A 19,336-nucleotide genomic window follows, 5' to 3' on the forward strand; every position below is an offset into this window, starting at 1 on the left:
ATAGAGCGGAACGTGCAGAAATATCACATGGCCATGCAAGGAGACATGGCGACCTCCTTGGTCGCTCGGAGTGCATGGCGACCTAGGAGGTTGCTGGGAGTGCATGGCAACCTATGGGTTGGGTTGTGCATGGGACGCTTGAAGCTGCCACGTCGTAGGTCGCCCGAAAGGCATGGCGACCTACGGCCAACACTGTGCAATTCGCCCTACTTCAGTAATTAATCTTAGGAGAACGTTATCTCGTAAAATAAATAATTCTAACACATTATCTCGAGAGTTTTACCGGTTATATAGTAATCATTCATAAATTTATTTAAAGAAATTAAACTATTATTTAGGTTAAAAGCAAACTATTTGGCCTTTTGGGTTCGGCCACGTTTACCTGAATTTAATGGAATAAAAATAAACAAATGCCAAACGCTATGATCCATCAAATATGGAACAGCTCCGTACGAACACCCTGACAGGGAAATGTGGCGCAGAGCTTATCTCCTTCGAAACTTGCGTCGAATACGATCTAAAAACGCCGTTTACCACCGCTTCTCCTCTCTGTTCTCGGTGAAGCGCACGTTAACGACCATGGACATTATGCATCATTCTTCGGCTTTTCTTCTCCCCACGATCCCTGAAAACCAGCGCCCTTCTCTAACCTACGCCCTCATCGTTCTTAACCACGACCTCCCCAGATTCACTCCTCTTCTATGGAAGCACGGTCTTTACTGCATCTTTTTTCCCTGTTTATTTGAATTTTTATTCTGTGTCATCTGGAGAATGATATGTTGCGTTCCTTTTTATTTATTTTTTTGGTTTAGAGCAGCTCAGCTTCGCCTCTGTGCTGACGGTGGTGCCAATCGTGTGTACGATGAAATTCCTCTGCTCTTCCCTCAGGAAGATGCCTCCGATGTTCGACGCAGGTCTCTTTTCTTTTTACGTATATTGTTCGAGGCTTTGATTTTTGTTGGTTTTATTCCATTCCTCTTATAGTTGTTGTTCCGTAGAGCTTAGTATGTGATTTAAATTCTTATATTAGTTAAAACTACTGAATTTGATCGAATGTTTTTGTCCAAGCAATGGTAGCAGTAGAACTGTTAGAACATAGCTTCTTCCAAGTTCTATAGTTTTTAGAGTTAGGGGGATGGGAAATTTGTTAATCGAATGGTTAAATTCAAAATAAGAAAGTGTTCATGAATCTTAATCATTTGATTAACAAATTTTTCATCGTTGGTACCAAGCAAAGACTAAGTGCTATAATACCACTGGCGCTTCGATTCGTTGCAGATACAAGCCGGATATAATTAAAGGAGATTTGGATTCGATACGAAAAGAAGTACACGACTTTTATACCCGCCTTGTAAGTTTGCAGATTTGCTTTCCTTCCACAATTTGATTGGTAATATTACTATATATATATGCATACTGCCGATTATGAACCAGTTGTTTTCATATGTTATCAGGCTCTTGTTCATTCCATTTCAGGTGTTAGCTCTCTCTGGTTCATAAATTTGTTAGTGCTGAGATGTTTTCACTTGCTGTGTTGTTGTAGGGGACAAGGATTGTTGATAAAACTCATGATCAGGACTCTACTGATCTACATAAATGCATAGCATGCATCCTCGATTTTGCTCCGGTTTCGGATAAATCTAATGTAAGTTAAACTTGAATGTGCTGAAGTTTATGTAGAGGCATTTTAGAGAACAATGAAGAGTTTGAGCATCATTGAAAGATTCTGTGCATTTCATCTTGTAGAGTGTGCTTAGATAGTTCTCTCCTTTTTCTTGGTTTAATGGCAGCTCTGCATTCTTGTTGCTGGAGCAATTGGTGGAAGATTTGACCATGAGATAGGAAACCTAAATGCCATATGTCGTTTCTCGTCCCTCCGAATAGTCCTTTTATCCGACGATAATCTCATTCATCTCCTCCCGAGGACTCACCGTCACGAGATACACATTCAAGCTTCTGTCGAGGGTCCGCATTGCGGACTAATTCCAATCGGGATGCCATCGAAAAGCAGTACAACAACAGGGCTTCGGTGGGATCTGAGTAAGCATATATCATTTACATTTTACTCGGACATAATATCTTGCTCTATTCATGCCATCCCTTTCATCATGCCTCGTTATCCTTACATACTCATTTCATTGCTGCTGCTGTTGTGAGTCTGATTCTCTGATTTGCAGATAACACGGAGATGAAATTTGGGGGTCTAGTAAGCACATCGAATATGGTTAAAGGAGAAACGGTGACGGTGCAATCTGATTGTGATCTTTTGTGGACCATTTGCCTTAAGTAGTAGTAGCGGCTGTTACGCTTTCTATGAATTGGATGCGAATTTCACTTTTGATTTTGTATGCAATTTGCAATGTAGAAGGGTTCATTAATGTTGTCGTCGTTATTATCGTTCTTGTTATCGTTGTCATTATCGTTGTCGTCGGTGTCAGTGGGATCATTTTGGATAATGAGAACACATTGAAAATGTGGTAATTGTTATCCGAAAATGATTACAAATTAAAGATGAGTTGGAGAAAGATTTATTTTTCAGTAACATTTTTTCTTTTATTTTGATTTAAGGGTTAATTTTATTTTCTTAGTTGATCAAAATCAATAATGTCCTTTACTATCATCAATTTAACTCTGAAAATTTGTGTATCAATATTATCTTTTGGTCGATAAAAGTTGCTGATAATGGCTAGTTTATTGATATGGTGGTATATATTTTTCTCATTAGTCTAAAGTAATTATAATGTAGTATATATTCTAAAGATTCTCAGTAATTTGACAACAAAAATTCATCACTTTTGTAGTCTCTAGTATTCGAATTTGAGATTTCCATAGATGAATTTGAGATCTCCAGAGATGACAACCATCAACTATGGTGGTAATTGGTTAATGACGATGATATGATAATTTATGATATTGGAGATATTTAATTGCGGTTAGAGTTTATTTATTTTTTAAAAAGAAAGAATTCATTTACTTTTTTAAAAAAAAGGTTAAAAAAGTATTATAATATTAATATATATTATAATATTAATAATTTACTAAAAAAACATCATTAAAAGTTTTTACAAGTAAATCAATTAAACTCTTAATTATAAAAATCAATAAAACCTCGTATTTGCAACATAATCCTTTTTACAGAGTATAATTGTATACGGATTACGGAGTTAATCTTTCACTGGTGTGTTGATAGCTGAGAAGAAAATTGCACGGCAAATTGGTACTACAGTCACCGTAAAGAAGTTGTTCTCGAACCTACCAGTGCGAAACAAGGAATTTCATCGCAACATACGCAAGGAGTATGGCAAACTTGTTTCCTTGCTGAATGTGAGTGCATCCATGGGTGTCAAAAGCTTTATACTTCATTACTTGTTATATCGGCACATTTTGATGTGTGGGTAAAAACAACTTTTGATTGGCCTTCATTTGTTGTGCCTTTGGAGATTGTGAAATGGGTTTGAAACAATCTGTTTTTGAGTCCTTGTCCTTGATTTAGAAGGAAAATTCATATGAGAACCTCTTTATAGTAAGATTTGCTACATTTTCAAGAAGATACTAAAAATGCCTATAAACTATGACTGGGATCTATGTATTGCTCAGCATGTTGTTGGTCAAAAAATGTGATCTCTTGGGTCTCTTACTGTGACAACTATCGTTTGGCTTCTTCTTCTTCTTCTTCTCCTTTCTCTGTTAACAGTTAGGGATACTCAATCATAGCGGTGTGATATGTATTCATTGAGTAATTTATTACTCATCCATTCACTAATCTAGAATATTTTGGATTAAAGGATATTATTCTAATGTTCTTTCAATTCAGGCATATGCACTCACAGCAAAAGGAGTCAGGTTAGTCTGCAGCAACACAAGTGGAAAAAATGTGAAGTCTGTGTTTCTTCAAACACAGGGAAGTGATTCCCTCAAAGATAACATCACACAAGTTTTAGGTGTGAATACATTTAGCTGCTTAAAACCTGTATCTATAGGTATATCAGACAGCTGCAAAATTGAAGGTTTTGTTTCTAAGTCTGGACAGGGTTGTGGCCGCAATCTGGGAGACAGACAATACTTCTTTGTAAATGGTAGACCTGTGGATGTGCCTAAGGTGAGCAAGCTTGTGAATGAATTATATAAAGGTGCAAACTCTAAGCAGTATCCTATAGCCGTAATGAATTTTATCATTCCAACTAGAGAATGTGATGTGAATATTAACTCCTGAAAAAAGAAAAGTGTTCTTTTCTGATGAAAGCATGATTTTGCGATCTTTGAGAGAGGGTTTGCAGGAGATATATTCCTCGAGTAATGTTGGTTACATAGTTAATGGTGTTTTGAACACTAAGGAAGCTGAATCCTCTGAGCTTTGCCCTTCACTAGAAAAGTTACCTCCAGCTGGAGTTAATTTGAAAGTTTCCACGAGGGAACATTCTGTGGAGGGGACCCCTCTTTTACAACTGTTAAAATCAACTCTCAAAGTTCGCAGTTTTCAGAAGGATTTGTTTCTAGTGATCATGAGAACATGTTGACTCTAGGAGAACAGGGAGCAAAGAAGATTGATGTTGTTATAGAGGCTAATGCAGGGCAATTAACAAGTCATATGGATGGTACAATTAACAAGGATTTTTCAGAATGATCAATCCTTAGACACCATGAGGATTCATTGAGGAAGGACTTCATCTTACAAGTTCACAGAACTAATAAGATCGATGATTTTACAGAATCTAATAATGGGGGTTTGACAACTCAAATGAACAGTATAGTCAACAAGGATTCTTCATCTCCCTCAATTGCAATTGGGAAAGGAATTTTTATAAGTAGAGATTGTAACAGTCATTCAGGCTGTGTTCAATCATCTCTGAGAGGAAACATGAAAGCACTAGTACTGTATTATCTGAAAGGCATGTCTTAAGAAATCAAAGTCTTCATTATCAATCAAATAACAGAAATTCAAACGTGTGTGATTTGAGCCCAAGAGATCAAGTTGATGATTACACCAAGTTGAATGAGAATGAGCCTAGAAAGTTTATCAGAGCAAATAGCATCTTGGGTGAAAGTGGAAATCCTAGTACTCCTAGTGGTGGAAAACCTGGAGAGGTACATGGTCCTGTTATCTATTCGAAACTCGTTCAGTCCTGCTTTACCAGTATAGAAACAAGACTAGAAAAACTAAGGTGGATAAATTCCATATTGATAACAAAAGTAACTCCAACCAGTATTTAGGAAAAACCTGCATATTGCTTTTCAGTTTCAAAACCTTTTTTCTAAACTATTACCCGATTCTTCCTTTTACCCATCATATCCTAGTCAAACATATATCAGATGCCTCAAACGAACATGAGTATCTAGTTATAGTTATAAAAGATATGTACCATAATTATGTGCAATGCATCTATCATTGCTCTGAAACCTAGGTAGATATCATGGTTATGGTGGTACGATCCTTCAGGACCATGAATATCAACTTTAATGTGTAACAGTTGTTAATGTTCTCTCTTTTGATCTCAGCTAATTCCTTTACATGAATTACAGAATCACGAAAACACAGTGGCTTCTGCGGGAAAAGAACTAATTGATTTATTCCACAAGAAACATGAGGATGTACCTGAAAAAGGATCGACAGATCCAACATTAGAGTCTTTATTCTCTGCCATACCTCCATCTGATAAAAAGATATGTTCCATCTTTGGGTTTAGATTTCAAGACCTATTGGCAAAGAGGAAGCAGAGGATGTCGAGAGTATTGCTTACTAGTTACAGATTCCTCAGCATGAAGAAGAAAAGGTCAATGAAAAGATTCAATCCGAGTAGCAAAATTGTTATCCAGTTCTTGTTTAGTAATTTGATTTTCATTATTGTCAATAGGTGTTATACTGCTGCATCACTTAGACTTTCTGTTGGCTCTTACGATCAACCGAAAACTGTCAAGAGGGGTGAATTGACCTTTAAAAATCGTGAAAGCAATAAAAGATAAGAATTAGACTCAAAATTATAGTGGTTCGACTTTCTCAATCAAAGTCTACATCCACTACGTTAGCTCCACACTAAGTCTTTCAACAAATTCATTAATTTGGTCTTTATTTTTCTAGGCTCAAGAGTAACCTTTACAATTCTCTAGTTATTCAAACCTAAACTATAACCACTCCCCTTTTACAAAGGATAAGAAATGTAAACAAGAAACCTCACAAGTTAGGTATTTACAAAGATTTAAGCTCATAAGAATAAAAACAAAAGATATTCAATTAAGCTTATACACTTATGTACAAGAGAAAAATGAAGGAAATAGGAATGAAAATTATTTTCTCTTGATCTCTAAGCTTGGATAGGTGTAGTCTCATTCTTCAAGTGTTCTTGGAGTGTTTTTATATGTTGGAACGAGTTACTAGGCGTTTCTAGCCGTTGTGGAAGGTTTGGAGCCGTTGGAAGACTTAAATTCGTGCATTTAAGTTACCTGCACACAAAGTTTCGAAACTATGGGGAAAGTTTCGAAACTCTTCGAAAGAGCCGTTAGAAAAATATGACTGTTGGACCCAAAGTATCAAAACTTTAATGAAAGTTTTGAAACTATTGAGATAGTTTCGAAACTATATGAAAGTATCGAAACTTTTTGGGCTACTGTCTTGGAAAGTTTCGAAACTCTTGTAAAAGTTTCGAAACTTCTAGTCAAAGCTTATTTAAAAGAATAGTTTTTGAAATTTTGAGAAATATAGAACTTTGAAAATGATTCTAAAGTATTTGAAAGATATTTTTAATATAATTTGAACTTAAAAGACTCATTTTAAAGTTTTGACAAAGTTTAGAAAACATTGAACACATGTATTTCAAATTTAGTTGGACCTTAAATTATTTTTGAAAACTTTGAATAAATTCAATTTAGTCCAACAAACATTTTGCCCTTATTTGTTATATCAAAACATAAGTTCAACAATCTTCCCCTTTTTGATATAACAAAACCTTTGAAAAATATTTTTTTGGCAAAAGCTCCCCCTTATTAAAACATTTAATGAAAAGATAAATATTTTAGAAAAATATTAAAATTCATCCTTTTTCATCCTTGAAATTGAATTTTTCAAACCTATACTTCTATCTCTTTTTGTTATATAAAAAATAATTCAAACTTTTAAGGTATAAAATAACGATGGAAAGTAAGTAGTAATGTTAACATTAAAATCATTTAAAAAAATCAAAAGTTCTCCATCAACAAATGCATTCCGAAAACACATTTTAGCTCAAAACTTAGACACTTCAAAAAATATTGAATTTCGATAAGATGAACAAACATGTTAGTAGCACATGAAATTCAATATATTTAAGTCTAACTACTTTATGCGGTATCATGAATAAGACATTATAACTTATATGCATAAAGCATTTCAAAAATGTTATGCATTCAATATTGACATCAATTGTTAGAGAGATATCATAGGCAATAAAATCACATGCATAAACATTTAAATTAATGTCAAAAAATAAAATTTATAAAAACAAAGCATTAAAACCAATTTTTGACTAAAATTCATTATGAGAAACAGACATTTATGAAAAATCATTAAAACTTTAGAAAATGTTAATCACAACATCTTTTAACATACATGACATAGAAAACATAAATTATTTAAAAATCAAAACTCATGCATGCTTGTTCAAGTATCTTCGAGTTCCTGATGAGGTAACTTTTGCTCCTTGTATATGTTGTTTAGTTTCCTTATGTTAAGAACTTAAGATTTATAACATTTTTAATTTCATCCAGTCTGTTAAATTTATGCTTGGTTTATAGTGGATCTTTAGTGACTTAAATTTTTGGTGTTAAAAAGGGTGTTCCTATTCTAGGAATCTAGAGCTAGCTGTGTAATAATTTGTTTTAGTGATTAAAAAATGTGGTGTTAAAAATGGTGTTTTATAAGAACATCTGCCATCTCTTAAGGAAAACCAAATTTTTTGATCTTTTTACTTATTGACTTTCATGTTGCACTTTCTCAAATTTTAAGTTCCTCAAAAAAAATTGTTGCCTGGTTTTTATTATGGTTCTTGTGCGTTCTCCCAACCATTTTAGATACCTTATTTCTCCAATCTGCTAATCTTATTAGCTTTACCATTGAATTTCTGGTAATTGATAAAGTTCAGGAAGAAACGAAGAGCCGTGCAGGTATGATTTTCTTCCCAAGTATTAAAAGGGAGGGATAATTATTGTGGTATTCAATTTATATAAAAATATTTTACAAGTAATATGTTTCTCTGACGAGTTGATTGCAAGCATATGTACTGCAATCTCTGAAGCATATGTCGCAGATTAAATTGTGCTTGGTTAATTGTTTGCTGAAAGTGATGTAATTTTTGTTTATGTACTGTCCTTTTTGCAACGTATTGGTTTTTGTTCGGGCACCTACTTATCATAACTTTAACCTTGAGGTTGATAGTTGATACTACTAGAGGTTTCTGCATATGAAAACTGGAGTAATTAACTTGGCTGTTTGACTTTACTGACCTTCTCAGATAGGAAGCCTCCTGTTTTAGGCCGTGGTAGAGGTAGAGGTAGAGGTAGAGAAGATGGTCCTGGAAGGCAACCAAAAGGAGCTCGGTATGGATTTGAAGATGGTGCCAAGGGTCCAGGAGGACGAGCCAGGGGTGGCTCAGGTGGAAAGACCAGCGGAAGCAGAGGTAAAATTGCTATAACAAACAACTGCACAATAGTGTGTATTTTGTCATTGAATAATGTTGTCATGGTTGGTTATACACTTCGACATATTCAGACTAATGGTCTGCTGCTTTTCCTTGTGGTGAGAGGTGGTGGCCGAGGTTAAGGTTGACGACGTGCTGCTTTATCTTGGGCAACATTGCTATTTTTAGAAGCAGGTTGCATCCAATCCACCGAAATCAGTTTCTATCGTTTGGTTTTTTTTTCTGTCAGAATGGGTGTCCAAAGAACCAATATTATGTAACATTGCAGAATTCAGAACGGTTTGCTGTTAAATTTCTGTATTCAAGTTCTATAATCTCATGTCAACTTGTTGGAACCAGTTTGTTTTTCTTAAATATTTTAGTTGCAAAACTCGAAATTCGTGCTACTAATGTAGAATGCTTTCATTTTCAAGTACTCTCTCATATTACAGTACATAAAATTAACAGCATTTCCTGAATCTGGAAAATTTCTGTGGGAAAAGTAAAGTTACAAGGCTATTAGACACGCAGCATGAGAAACAAAGGAATTGATATGCTTAGTACGGTTGGTGCCTACAGGTTTTGCGAATTCGTGGTGACTTCTTGACCAAAGAACTTGAGATCCAAGACCGACTGATCTCCGGTGAATCATGATCGCCCATCCAACAGCACAAGCGACCATCCTCGCCACCCGTCCATCCAAAAATGCCTCGATTTTGAGCAGGTCCACTTTGCATGTTCGACATAGGCAATATGCTCCTAACAACACCCATATGACCACCCCCGAGAACTGCTTCCGGGGGTCCTATCACTGCTTCTTTATAATTTACCGGGAAATAACCTAAAGAGCCACCATTAGTCCCACCAATCACCCATAAATCCTCTCCTCCAGAACTGTGACAATCAACAAAATAATCAACCTGCAAAGATCTTGTGAATTTAGTGCATGCTCAACCATGTTTCATAGCTGCTTTACCCTAGAAAAAGCTCTGAATTTGAACTTCAAAAATGACTCGTAACAGAACAAAACCGGTAAATGAATTCAACTATTTTCGGACTTACATGATCCAATGTCCAACTCTCTGATGCCAATGAACGAGCATCCTCAAAGTTCGCTTCATTGGTTCCTTCGTTCCAATTCCATACACTACAAGGGGTTGTGAAATAAACGTCTAAACACTAGTTTTGGGGGAAAACATATATCTACTCACGGTATTTTATAGCATAGTCGTGGGAGCTTAAACCTTTCCTGCATAGGTCCTAATTCATCACCACTAAATGAAGGGTAGAGAAAAGAGAAGATTCCTAAACAAAGGCTCGTATTTTGAGTTTCAAGCATAAAGATACCTTAAGGTCTCAATGTTCGTCAAACACCAGAGCTTCTCAGAAGAGTCCCCCAAAAACCCTATTTTCGCAATTGAAGTTCCAACATTGATAACCTGAAATGTTGGGATAAAAATTAATCATATTCCCATCTGGAGTAATTTATAAGAACAAACTATGCATTAGATTAACCATCACATCAAGCAAACATAGTAGTTAATTTTTTACTATTGAGCATCAGAATGATACTCTTTTAGAGCTAAAATAGCTCATCTTCTTGTTTAGTGTATAGACTGAAGGGACAATACTTTGAAAAGGAACAGACAGAAACAAGGAAAGCGCATATGAATTATTTATAGAAGGCTAACCTATGATTAATTCAGGAGGAGTCAACGGTAATCGTCCCTATGCAATAACACCCGCCCCCAATTATGTGCTGACATACAGCTTTTCAACAACTCCAACAAAAAGTTTGAATCATATGCCGATAAGTAACATTGTAACCAAACTACCATCTAGCTAACTGCTAAAAGTTTTCATGATTGGAACACGGACCTAAGAAGAAACCGGCCTTCATAGTTCTAAAAGGATTAGGAAGCAATATCATCTAGCCAGTAGAGCATATACTGAAAAAGCTAACATAAAAACGAGTCTACACTTACAGATTCAAGATGATCATCATCATTGATATCTCCGTTGGTATCAAATATGCATATCAATCCATCAGCAGAAGCAGAAGCTAGCTTGTTTTGACAGCCAGGCACAAAGTGTACCTTTCAACAATAGGAGAAATACCAATGAAAACAATAAGCCACGTGATTCAACCGCCAAATCCCAACATTTACTAGCTTATGACTGAAGTATATATAAATTTGTTAATCTACATTAAGCTTCCGTATGCCAAGCATGGCCAAAAAAAAAAAGAAATCGGATGTAATTATGTAGAAGAAACAGTATAAACTCATAGACCTCAAACTAAACAGAGATCAAACTGAACAGGAGGCAAGACTAACCTGAGTAACATCGTCCACATGAGATTCCTCCAAGCATGCGACTTGCTTCTTGTTCCTCCAATCCCAGAAAAGTATCTGTGTTGTAGATAAACAAGCAAGAAGAAACAGTCTTGAGAACTGGGACACTGTCAAAAAAAAAAAGTTGTGCCTGACAACTTTTCGCATAGGATAAGCGTATTGACTACAATGCTGCGAGAACATCTCCCGTCATACATCAACACTAGGTCAAAACTAACAGATGCTGATCTAAAGTGGGAAAAACAATTACTTTAAAACGTAAAATGTGTCGACCTGGGATTGGCATCCTGCAGCCAGAAGATTATCATCTGAACCTCCAAATGAGAAGCTAAAGACCTCTTGAGAGGAACCAGCAGTTATACACGAAACCTACAAATAAAACAAAAATCATCAAACAAATTGCACAAAAATATTGAAAAAAGAAGGGTCTTTTTCAAAATCTGTACAGGAAAAAGCTGGTCTAAGAATTCACCTGTTGAAAAGTTCGGGTATCCCAGGCTCTGATAGTTCCATCAGAGGAGCAGGAGTGCAGAACATTGTGTTTGGAAGCACCAGAAAAATAGATATGATTAATAGTTGAGGAATGTCCTTTACACTCCCCAAGATATTGACCAGTCATTGGAGAGTAGAGTTTCACTGCATTAGTCGACAATGATACCGCCATGGAAGCCCAATCATCCCTTTTCCAAAACCCACAAAAAATAACCCATCACCATCAACTTTAACACCACAAAAAATCAAAATTTCCCATTTTTTCGATGATCGGAATTGATTTTAGGAGAGGAAGCGTACCTGGGAACGATTTCGAAAACGTAGTCGTCGCCGAAATTGGTTTGAATCGAATTTTTTAGACCGAATGTCTTGGTTGAGCTCTGACTATTCTGAACCGGTTGTTCTACTTCCATATCCGAGGCATCTACCTCCATCTCTGTGCCTTTTTTAAAAAAAAATCGTCGTTGTGTTGCTCTGAGCTTTAGCTATTGCAAAAAGAGCAAAGAGGCAAGCAAGGCGGGGAGGCTAACGATTCAGGGTTTTACACGGGCGATCGTAAACGGTCAGGTTCAGCTTAACTAGTTTCTTGTGACCAATCAATTTGTGCCACCTCCCAGGAGCAAACTGCATAGTCAATTATTATTGTGATATGTCTTGGTACCTAATCATTTTGTTTAAATCGTACTTATCATTATATTTTTATACTATTATGTTCATCTTCCATTGAAAATAAACATAAGTAGTGATGTGATTTTTTTCCTATGATGATATGATAATATTTTATAGTGACATATTAATATTTTTGTTAATTTTTTAACGGTAATAGATCAAAATTAAACGTTAGATATAATTTTTAAAAAATTGAACGACCCAAACAAACCGTAATAATATGTAAATGACTAAATATATAGTTCACCCTTTATTTAATCTTCAAATTAAGGTTTCCCCCTTTCCAAATGCATCAAATTAGATTACTAAGTACCTCCTCCGATTTTGAGATTAAGACTACCACCAAAGTACAATTATGTCTGAAAGTTAACCGAGTCATAACATGCATTAAAGATGCAAATCCAACAATTAACATTTTTGCTTATAAGAGTTTAGACTAATTTAATAGTATTGAAAGATTTTTAGACGCCATCAAAAGAATAACCAACTAAATTCTCTTTCATTAATATTGTTTCAACCCAAGCTTTACCTAAAACACTAAAAAGTTCGTAAAAATTAGTCCAAAGCAAGTCGAAAGCCCAAAGATAACTCTCAATCGTTTGAGAGGAATTTTCTGAATTTAGTTCGATCGTGGGATTGAGCATGGAGAATTATTTTTGGGGGGGGGGGGCAATTAAGTTCCAGATTATCTCATTTCTAAATGATTTAAAGGTACAAGTACAGCATCCTAAATCCATGTCAAGGAGCTAAAGTTGTCTACCCATTGGACAGAAACACACATCTTCCCGGATTAACCAAACTTTCAATCTCGCGCACTTAAAAACACATCAGGCTTTCATTCCTGTCCAAGATACGAAAAACAATAATATAACGCACACCCATAGCTAAACAGCATTTCAATTTTCAGCGAAACTGATTTCATGTGCTTGCTTCAGCCTCCTTTTTCTCTGAAGTTCCTGCGCCATGCTCATCCGGCTTTGCATCTCCTTCGACCTTGTCAGCTGGCTTTGTTTCTTCTTGTCCTACATTTGGCCCGAAAACAGCAGCATATTAAACATGACACATAAAGAGAGATGTTAATCACAGGCAAAATATCATCGTTGAATCAGCTTTAGAATTCTTACCTTCATCATCACTGTCTTCAAACTCACCCATGCCGCCCATGCCGCCCATCATGTCACCCATGCCGCCCATCATGTCACCCATACCACCCATTCCGCCCATGCCACCCATTCCGCCCATGCCACCCATTCCGCCCATTCCGCCCATGCCACCCATCATGTCGCCCATACCGCCCATGCCGCCGAAGTTCTGAACAACACAATTATTAGGTAAGAAAGGAAGTCTTCATAAGTTAATGCTGGAACTGGAGATAGACATAAAATATCATATATCCGTTTCATACCGAGAAGTCCATTCCTCCCAAGTCAAGATCGCCGGCACCTGATCAGAAGTAGAAGGAAATAATAAATTGTCAGTTTGAACTGTATTGGCCTCCACATCAATTCAATCCGAATAAAGAAACATACCCTTGTCTTCATCTTCATCCACCCATTTGTCCCAGTCCACCTTGACATAATGGGGGGCCTTGCCATCCCTGCGGAGTAATTTTTTCCACCACACTTTCTCAGCTTTCTCTAAGATGCAGAATATGCTCCGTACACCTACATTTATCTTGCTTTCCTTTTATCAAGAACAAATGCAAAAATTTACAAGATGTTAAATAATGAAGAATGTTTATCCCAAGCACTGAGAGCATATTAATAGGCAACAGTTTCAAAAATAACTTAGACCTAGCTTGATAGAGTTGATAGAATTTTGGAAAGATAAAACACTTTTTTTTTTTGCATTAGTATGCTTGGTAGAAAAAGGAAAAAAATTATTTTGTTCAACGATTGTATGACATGGAATGTAAAATAATTTACTTTGTTATTTCACTCCTCTTATTTTCCCTTTCAAAACACACCAAAATTCATTTTCTTTTACCTTTGTCACCCTTCTAACAAGCAAATCCATAAAGTTAGTATAACTCAAAAGAAAAAATGCTAATGCACTTAAATGTAGTACTAAAAATAGGACACTAAAGGCTAACCATGAAATATTCGGAATTCAATTAAAAAGCAACTGATCATCAACATAGTACTATCATAAACTGATCAACATAATCGACGGCATCCAAGATATGGGTAAAACGCTAAACAAATGGATTAAACGCTGTCAATTCTCGATAATGGCTAGACCGATATCTTACCTCCACAACGACCTTATCGTAAAGATCCAACTTCAACTCATAATGGGTATTGCCAGTTCCAGCAGTACCAGAGAAACTAAACACTCCCTCCGGCTCAAGATTGACCTTTGCATCCTTCGAATCGGATAATTGCACCGTAATGAAAACCTTATCAGCTCTTTGAGCCCATTTCACCTCGGGATGACGACTATAAAGAAAGAAAATATACAAAGTAACTCAACCATATTTAATAAAAGAAAAATCCAAACTAAAATACACCCGAAACGAAACAATCGCTAGTGAAACAATCGCAGATACCAACCCTAATCAAAATCCACTACAACAATTCTTCCCAATAGTTAACTAACAACACAATAATGAAAACATTTATAAAAAAAGAACACTCGTGTCGAAACGGACAAAGAACAAAATGGTAAAGGAAGGTTAATATCAATCAAATCAGTCGGGGGCGGCGGGGGACAAAGATTAGAAATATGAAAATAAAAATAAAAATAAAAATACCGAAAAGAAGATAGTTAAGCTTACCTCATGATTTAGTACTGGGTAGAAAGAGTTGAAATGAAGAAAAGTAAAACCCTAACGAAAACGCCGAAGTATACAGCAGACGACTAATTAAGTTTTTAAACATACAGAACGGACACATTTGCCCTTTGCTTTTCTTTTTATGTCGTGGGTAAATCATGGTCCTTTTAGTATTTTCCGTCCTACATATTTTTCTGATGCTATTGTGTGGGAAGTTGTATTTATGTTTAGGGTAAATTACACAATTTATAACTAAACTTTATTTTCTCTCCTATTTTCCTCACCATACTTTCAATTTTTCTATTTTACTCACTAACGTTACATATTGAATCATTTTGCTTACTCTATCGTTAACTTTTTAATGATATTATGATATGGCACAAGCATCAAAACGACGTTATTTTTTAAAACCTCAAATATACACCAAAACGACATCGTTTTGAATCATCTTCTTTTTTCCCCGTTGTCTTTGCCGACCACTACGTCACTTTGCATTCTGACCACCGTTGACAGTCGTTGATGGTGGTTGTTAGGACCTAAAATTCATGGGTCGATTCGACTCGACCCCCTGAGGCCGAATCTTGTGGTTGTTTCGCTGAAAAATGTCTCAAAATCCATAAATATCAACTAAAACATTTCAGCTTCATCACTTTCAATATTTGATTCGTGGACTTCGAAGCAAGTCTAAATTATCCAAAATTCACTGCTCATCGCCAAATTTATCCAAATTTGCACTTTGATCCCAAATTACTTATTTAACTTAAAATTCCAGCATTTCAAATATTAAAATTCAACGTTGAACATTCCAATTATCACATTTATGCAATAATATCCTACAATTCTCAAAACTTATAAATTAACCCTTTTACTATCTCAAGGTTCCAAATTGATCTCCAAATCATATAGAACACTTCTAATATCAATTCTAGACCATAGGAAATTTTTTCAACATTTTACCCCAATTTATTCCGGTCGAATATAATTAGTATACTAGGACTTGATTTTCATTTAATTTCAAGCATGAATTCAATCTCCCATGATCAAATTCATGTCATTTCAATCATCATAACACCAATTTCAACCAAATGCCATAAACCCTAACTTGACCAAATTGATTATAAGTATTTTTACTTGATTTTAATCATCACAAATGCTTTGAAATTATTCTACAACACTAATAACATAAAAACCATCCTTTAAATCTTCAAAATCAAACATGTTCTTCATGAACCCTAATCATGAACATCATCATCCAAACATGTTTTCCATGAATTATTTATACCAAATGATAGAGAATTTCAAGTATATTAATTCTCTATGTAATAGCTTAATCCAAAAATCAATCGAATAAGCTTAAAAATGAAATCAAAAAATTTTCTTACCTAGCTATGGAGGTTCATGTTTTGGGGCTGGAAAATGCTGCAATTTTTTTATTTTTCTTCAATTAATATCATATTACACTTGGCTTTATCCAATATAAATGAATTTAAAATTCAATTAATGTGAAATTATTATTTTACCCTAAATAAAACATGATAATTTCAACTTGCCATTATAATATCTTTCATGTTAATAATCCAAGGTAAAAGATGAACAAATACAAATCCACTTTTCACCTTTGCCCTTGCAAGTTTTTTGAAAATTATAATTTAATCACTAAAATTCATAATTTTGGATTGACATGAAAAATCGACCTTAATTCCACTAATCCATGTTAAATTTCACTATTCTAAATTATTAAAATAATAATTCCAACCTTTATCTAGCATCCTTCAAATTTTTGTAAAATTTTGGTTCGATCCGATTATCCGATTTTTATATCGAATTTTATCGCTTTATAGCATTTAACACAAATCCCGTACCGAAAATATGATTACCACGAAAATTCTTGTTTTAAGCCAAACTTTTCATTTACGAGTTAAAATATATAACTTCTTAAAATTATATTTTTAGTCCCTAAACTTATACAAAGTTTATACTTTATCCACTAAATTTTTAAAACTTACATTTTAGTCACTAACCATAATTTGGGATATTACAAGTTCCGACAAAATGGAGATCGAATTAAGAGTCAAGGTGTTGAGGTAAAGCGATCCATGAAATTTGAGACTGAACTACCACCATATTCGATGGTGGCCGGATATGGTATTGGATCACCTTCTGTTTTTATTTTATAATTTGTTGGGCAAAATAGGAGATATAGTAAAGTTCAGTGAGGAACGATGTAATTTATCCTTTATATTTTCAAATATTTTATATTAAATAATAAAAAATGGCACGTCATCACACAATTAGAGAGTTAATGGTAGAGTGATCAAAATGATTCAATCTGTAAAGTTTGGTGAGAAAATAGAAAATTTGAAAGTATGGTGAACAAAATAGGAGAGAGAATAAAGTTCAGTGAAAACAGTGTAATTTACCCTTATCTTTATTGCAACGTCGTCGTTATATTTTGAGGGAATTGTTCAGTTAGCCTAGCCCAATATAACTGTCTCGTTAGTCCACTGGTTCAATTTAGCTCGCCCAATTTGGTTTTGGACCTTTGGGTTTGGGTTCAATAGTATATTATAAGATTAATCACATTCGTTTTAGGTTTGTATATTTTTCTCATTAAAGTAAAATAAATATTTTATCGTTTTTTTATTTAATTAATATGTTGTTAGTTTTACTAAATTTTCTCATTTTTCATTGTTAACGACGGTTGAAATTTTTAGTGATAATGTGATAGTAATAATTTCAATTTAATTAATATTTATTTGATAATTTTTTAATTTCTTTTGTAAAATTTAATTAATATTTTTTTATTTTTAAAAAAATATTTTTCTTTTATTCTATTTTAAATCTCGTTATGTATGACTAATATCAAGATTTATTGTAATTTATTATTTGATATATTTTAATTAAGGACGGACATATATTTTATATTGATAAATAAACTTTTTAAATGTTAAGAAGAGTAAATTTATAAAGTTTAAAACGAAAATAGATTATTAATAAAAATACATAAAAAAATAAAATATATAATAATTTAAGATGTTTAGATAAAAAATTGTCTAAATTTATTCTAACCCACCTCTAATTTCAATTATTAATTAAATTATTAATCAAATTATACATGATAATGAATTAATTATGAGTATACGCTTACAATATCATTTTGCTTCCCATTAATTTCTTGGATAACTACGTATTTAGTATCTAAATTATCAGTTTTGATTTATTTTAGTATTTAAACTTTTATTTATTTTTCAAAATCATATCTAACGTTTTGATTTTCATTTCGTTTTAGAACCCGTTTTTAAAAACTTAACACATGTAGCACCTAGAGTATAAATTTTGATCCGTTTTAGTATATAAACTTAAAACAAAAAATCAAAACTTAACGATAAATTTTGAACTGTATACTAAAATGAAACAAAAAATTAATGTTTTTAACTGTGGAACATTAAAATGAAACAACAACTAAATTTTATGTATGCTTTTAAAAAAAATTATAGTTTAAATACTAAAACAAATGAAGTTGATAATTTAGATACTAAATACGTAATTTAGTCTAATTTATTTCTTTGTTATGAATATATTTCATCACAGTTCACCCAACAAAACATAAAAGTACGTGTAACTATAAAATAAAAAAGGGGAAAAAACTTAAAACAAATATATAGTAATTTATTAAATTATTTAAAAATGATTCTTATACATTTTAAAATATGAGTATTAAAATGATAGGATAAATTTTAATAATTATTTTATAAATAACTTTTAAAAAAATATTAATCAAATATTTATTTTAGTATACCTATCTAACCTCTAATACTTTACAGTTTCTTTTCCCAAGGCCAGCCCTTTTCACAAATCAGCCTTTTTTTTGGGTACTGCATAAAGAAATCAGCCTTTTTTTCTGCGTAATGCAGAAATGAATATAAGGACTGTTTATTTATTTTAGAATGATTAAATGTTGAATAATTTAAATGTTGAATAATTCAGAGATTATAAATTGTTTGATTATGAATGTGACATGTTGTTTGATAATTGACTCTGAATAATTCATAATATATTTTTGTACTGAATTATTTAACACTGTTTTATAACCTACTTCGCTTTCACCATTATAAATAATAAATTCGTTGTCACATCTTAACAGAGACATGTTCTTATCACGTGACTTTTATATTTTTTTATAATATTTATTTATTATCAAATTTTATATCATATAATAAAGGCGCTATTGGCAGGGGACGTCTTTTTAAAAGTATGAATTAATTAATCTAGTCCAATAATTTTCCTAATTACTATTTCAGTCTAATCTCAAAACGAAAGGAAGCTTCCTTTTGAAAGCTGCCTTGAGGTCTTAATAAAATTCTTTGGATTTGTTGTGAGTTGCATAATTAGACAAGTCTTTA

General features: G+C 33.7%; 3 protein-coding genes, 1 long non-coding RNA gene and 1 pseudogene across 7 annotated transcripts; 3 read left to right on the forward strand and 2 right to left on the reverse strand.

Moving 5' to 3' along the window:
• Window positions 1–429: 429 nt before the first annotated feature.
• On the forward strand, window positions 430–2,539 carry LOC120182094 (thiamine pyrophosphokinase 1-like). 2 transcript variants are annotated; one of them, XM_039187110.1, is made up of 6 exons: window positions 430–712; window positions 818–914; window positions 1,279–1,351; window positions 1,544–1,645; window positions 1,791–2,040; window positions 2,178–2,539. In XM_039187110.1, exons 1-6 carry the CDS (start codon window positions 472–474, stop codon window positions 2,288–2,290), a joined length of 876 nt encoding a protein of 291 aa, XP_039043041.1. In that variant the 5' UTR covers window positions 430–471; the 3' UTR covers window positions 2,291–2,539. The 2 variants fall into 2 exon arrangements, with proteins under 2 accessions (XP_039043041.1, XP_039043042.1); XM_039187111.1 differs by having other exon boundaries at window positions 569–712; window positions 813–914.
• A 632-nt stretch (window positions 2,540–3,171) lies between these two features.
• On the forward strand, window positions 3,172–6,105 carry LOC120182003 (annotated as a pseudogene).
• Window positions 6,106–8,092: 1,987 nt separating this feature from the next.
• Window positions 8,093–8,939, forward strand: LOC120182015. Its single transcript, XR_005521795.1, has 3 exons — window positions 8,093–8,133; window positions 8,481–8,645; window positions 8,772–8,939. It is a non-coding gene; the product is annotated as an uncharacterized LOC120182015 (long non-coding RNA).
• Window positions 8,940–9,076: 137 nt separating this feature from the next.
• On the reverse strand, window positions 9,077–12,000 carry LOC120182050 (WD repeat-containing protein GTS1-like). Its single transcript, XM_039187071.1, has 8 exons — window positions 11,792–12,000; window positions 11,472–11,679; window positions 11,273–11,368; window positions 10,982–11,056; window positions 10,631–10,741; window positions 9,993–10,084; window positions 9,708–9,792; window positions 9,077–9,565 (listed from the first exon to the last, which is right to left on the reverse strand). The coding sequence occupies exons 1-8, from the start codon at window positions 11,923–11,925 to the stop codon at window positions 9,203–9,205; spliced, it is 1,164 nt and encodes a 387-aa protein (XP_039043002.1). The 5' UTR covers window positions 11,926–12,000; the 3' UTR covers window positions 9,077–9,202.
• A 976-nt stretch (window positions 12,001–12,976) lies between these two features.
• On the reverse strand, window positions 12,977–15,023 carry LOC120182034 (uncharacterized protein Os08g0359500-like). 3 transcript variants are annotated; one of them, XM_039187060.1, is made up of 7 exons: window positions 14,937–15,023; window positions 14,412–14,598; window positions 13,690–13,843; window positions 13,566–13,603; window positions 13,468–13,471; window positions 13,285–13,428; window positions 12,977–13,182 (listed from the first exon to the last, which is right to left on the reverse strand). In XM_039187060.1, exons 1-7 carry the CDS (start codon window positions 14,939–14,941, stop codon window positions 13,079–13,081), a joined length of 636 nt encoding a protein of 211 aa, XP_039042991.1. In that variant the 5' UTR covers window positions 14,942–15,023; the 3' UTR covers window positions 12,977–13,078. The 3 variants fall into 3 exon arrangements, with proteins under 3 accessions (XP_039042991.1, XP_039042993.1, XP_039042990.1); XM_039187062.1 differs by having other exon boundaries at window positions 13,285–13,354; window positions 13,442–13,471; XM_039187059.1 differs by having other exon boundaries at window positions 13,285–13,471.
• Between the last annotated feature and the right edge of the window lie 4,313 nt (window positions 15,024–19,336).

This window comes from Hibiscus syriacus, unplaced genomic scaffold, assembly GCF_006381635.1.
Source record: "Hibiscus syriacus cultivar Baekdansim isolate YM2019G1 unplaced genomic scaffold, ASM638163v2 tig00112614_pilon, whole genome shotgun sequence".
Taxonomy (NCBI): domain Eukaryota; kingdom Viridiplantae; phylum Streptophyta; class Magnoliopsida; order Malvales; family Malvaceae; genus Hibiscus; species Hibiscus syriacus.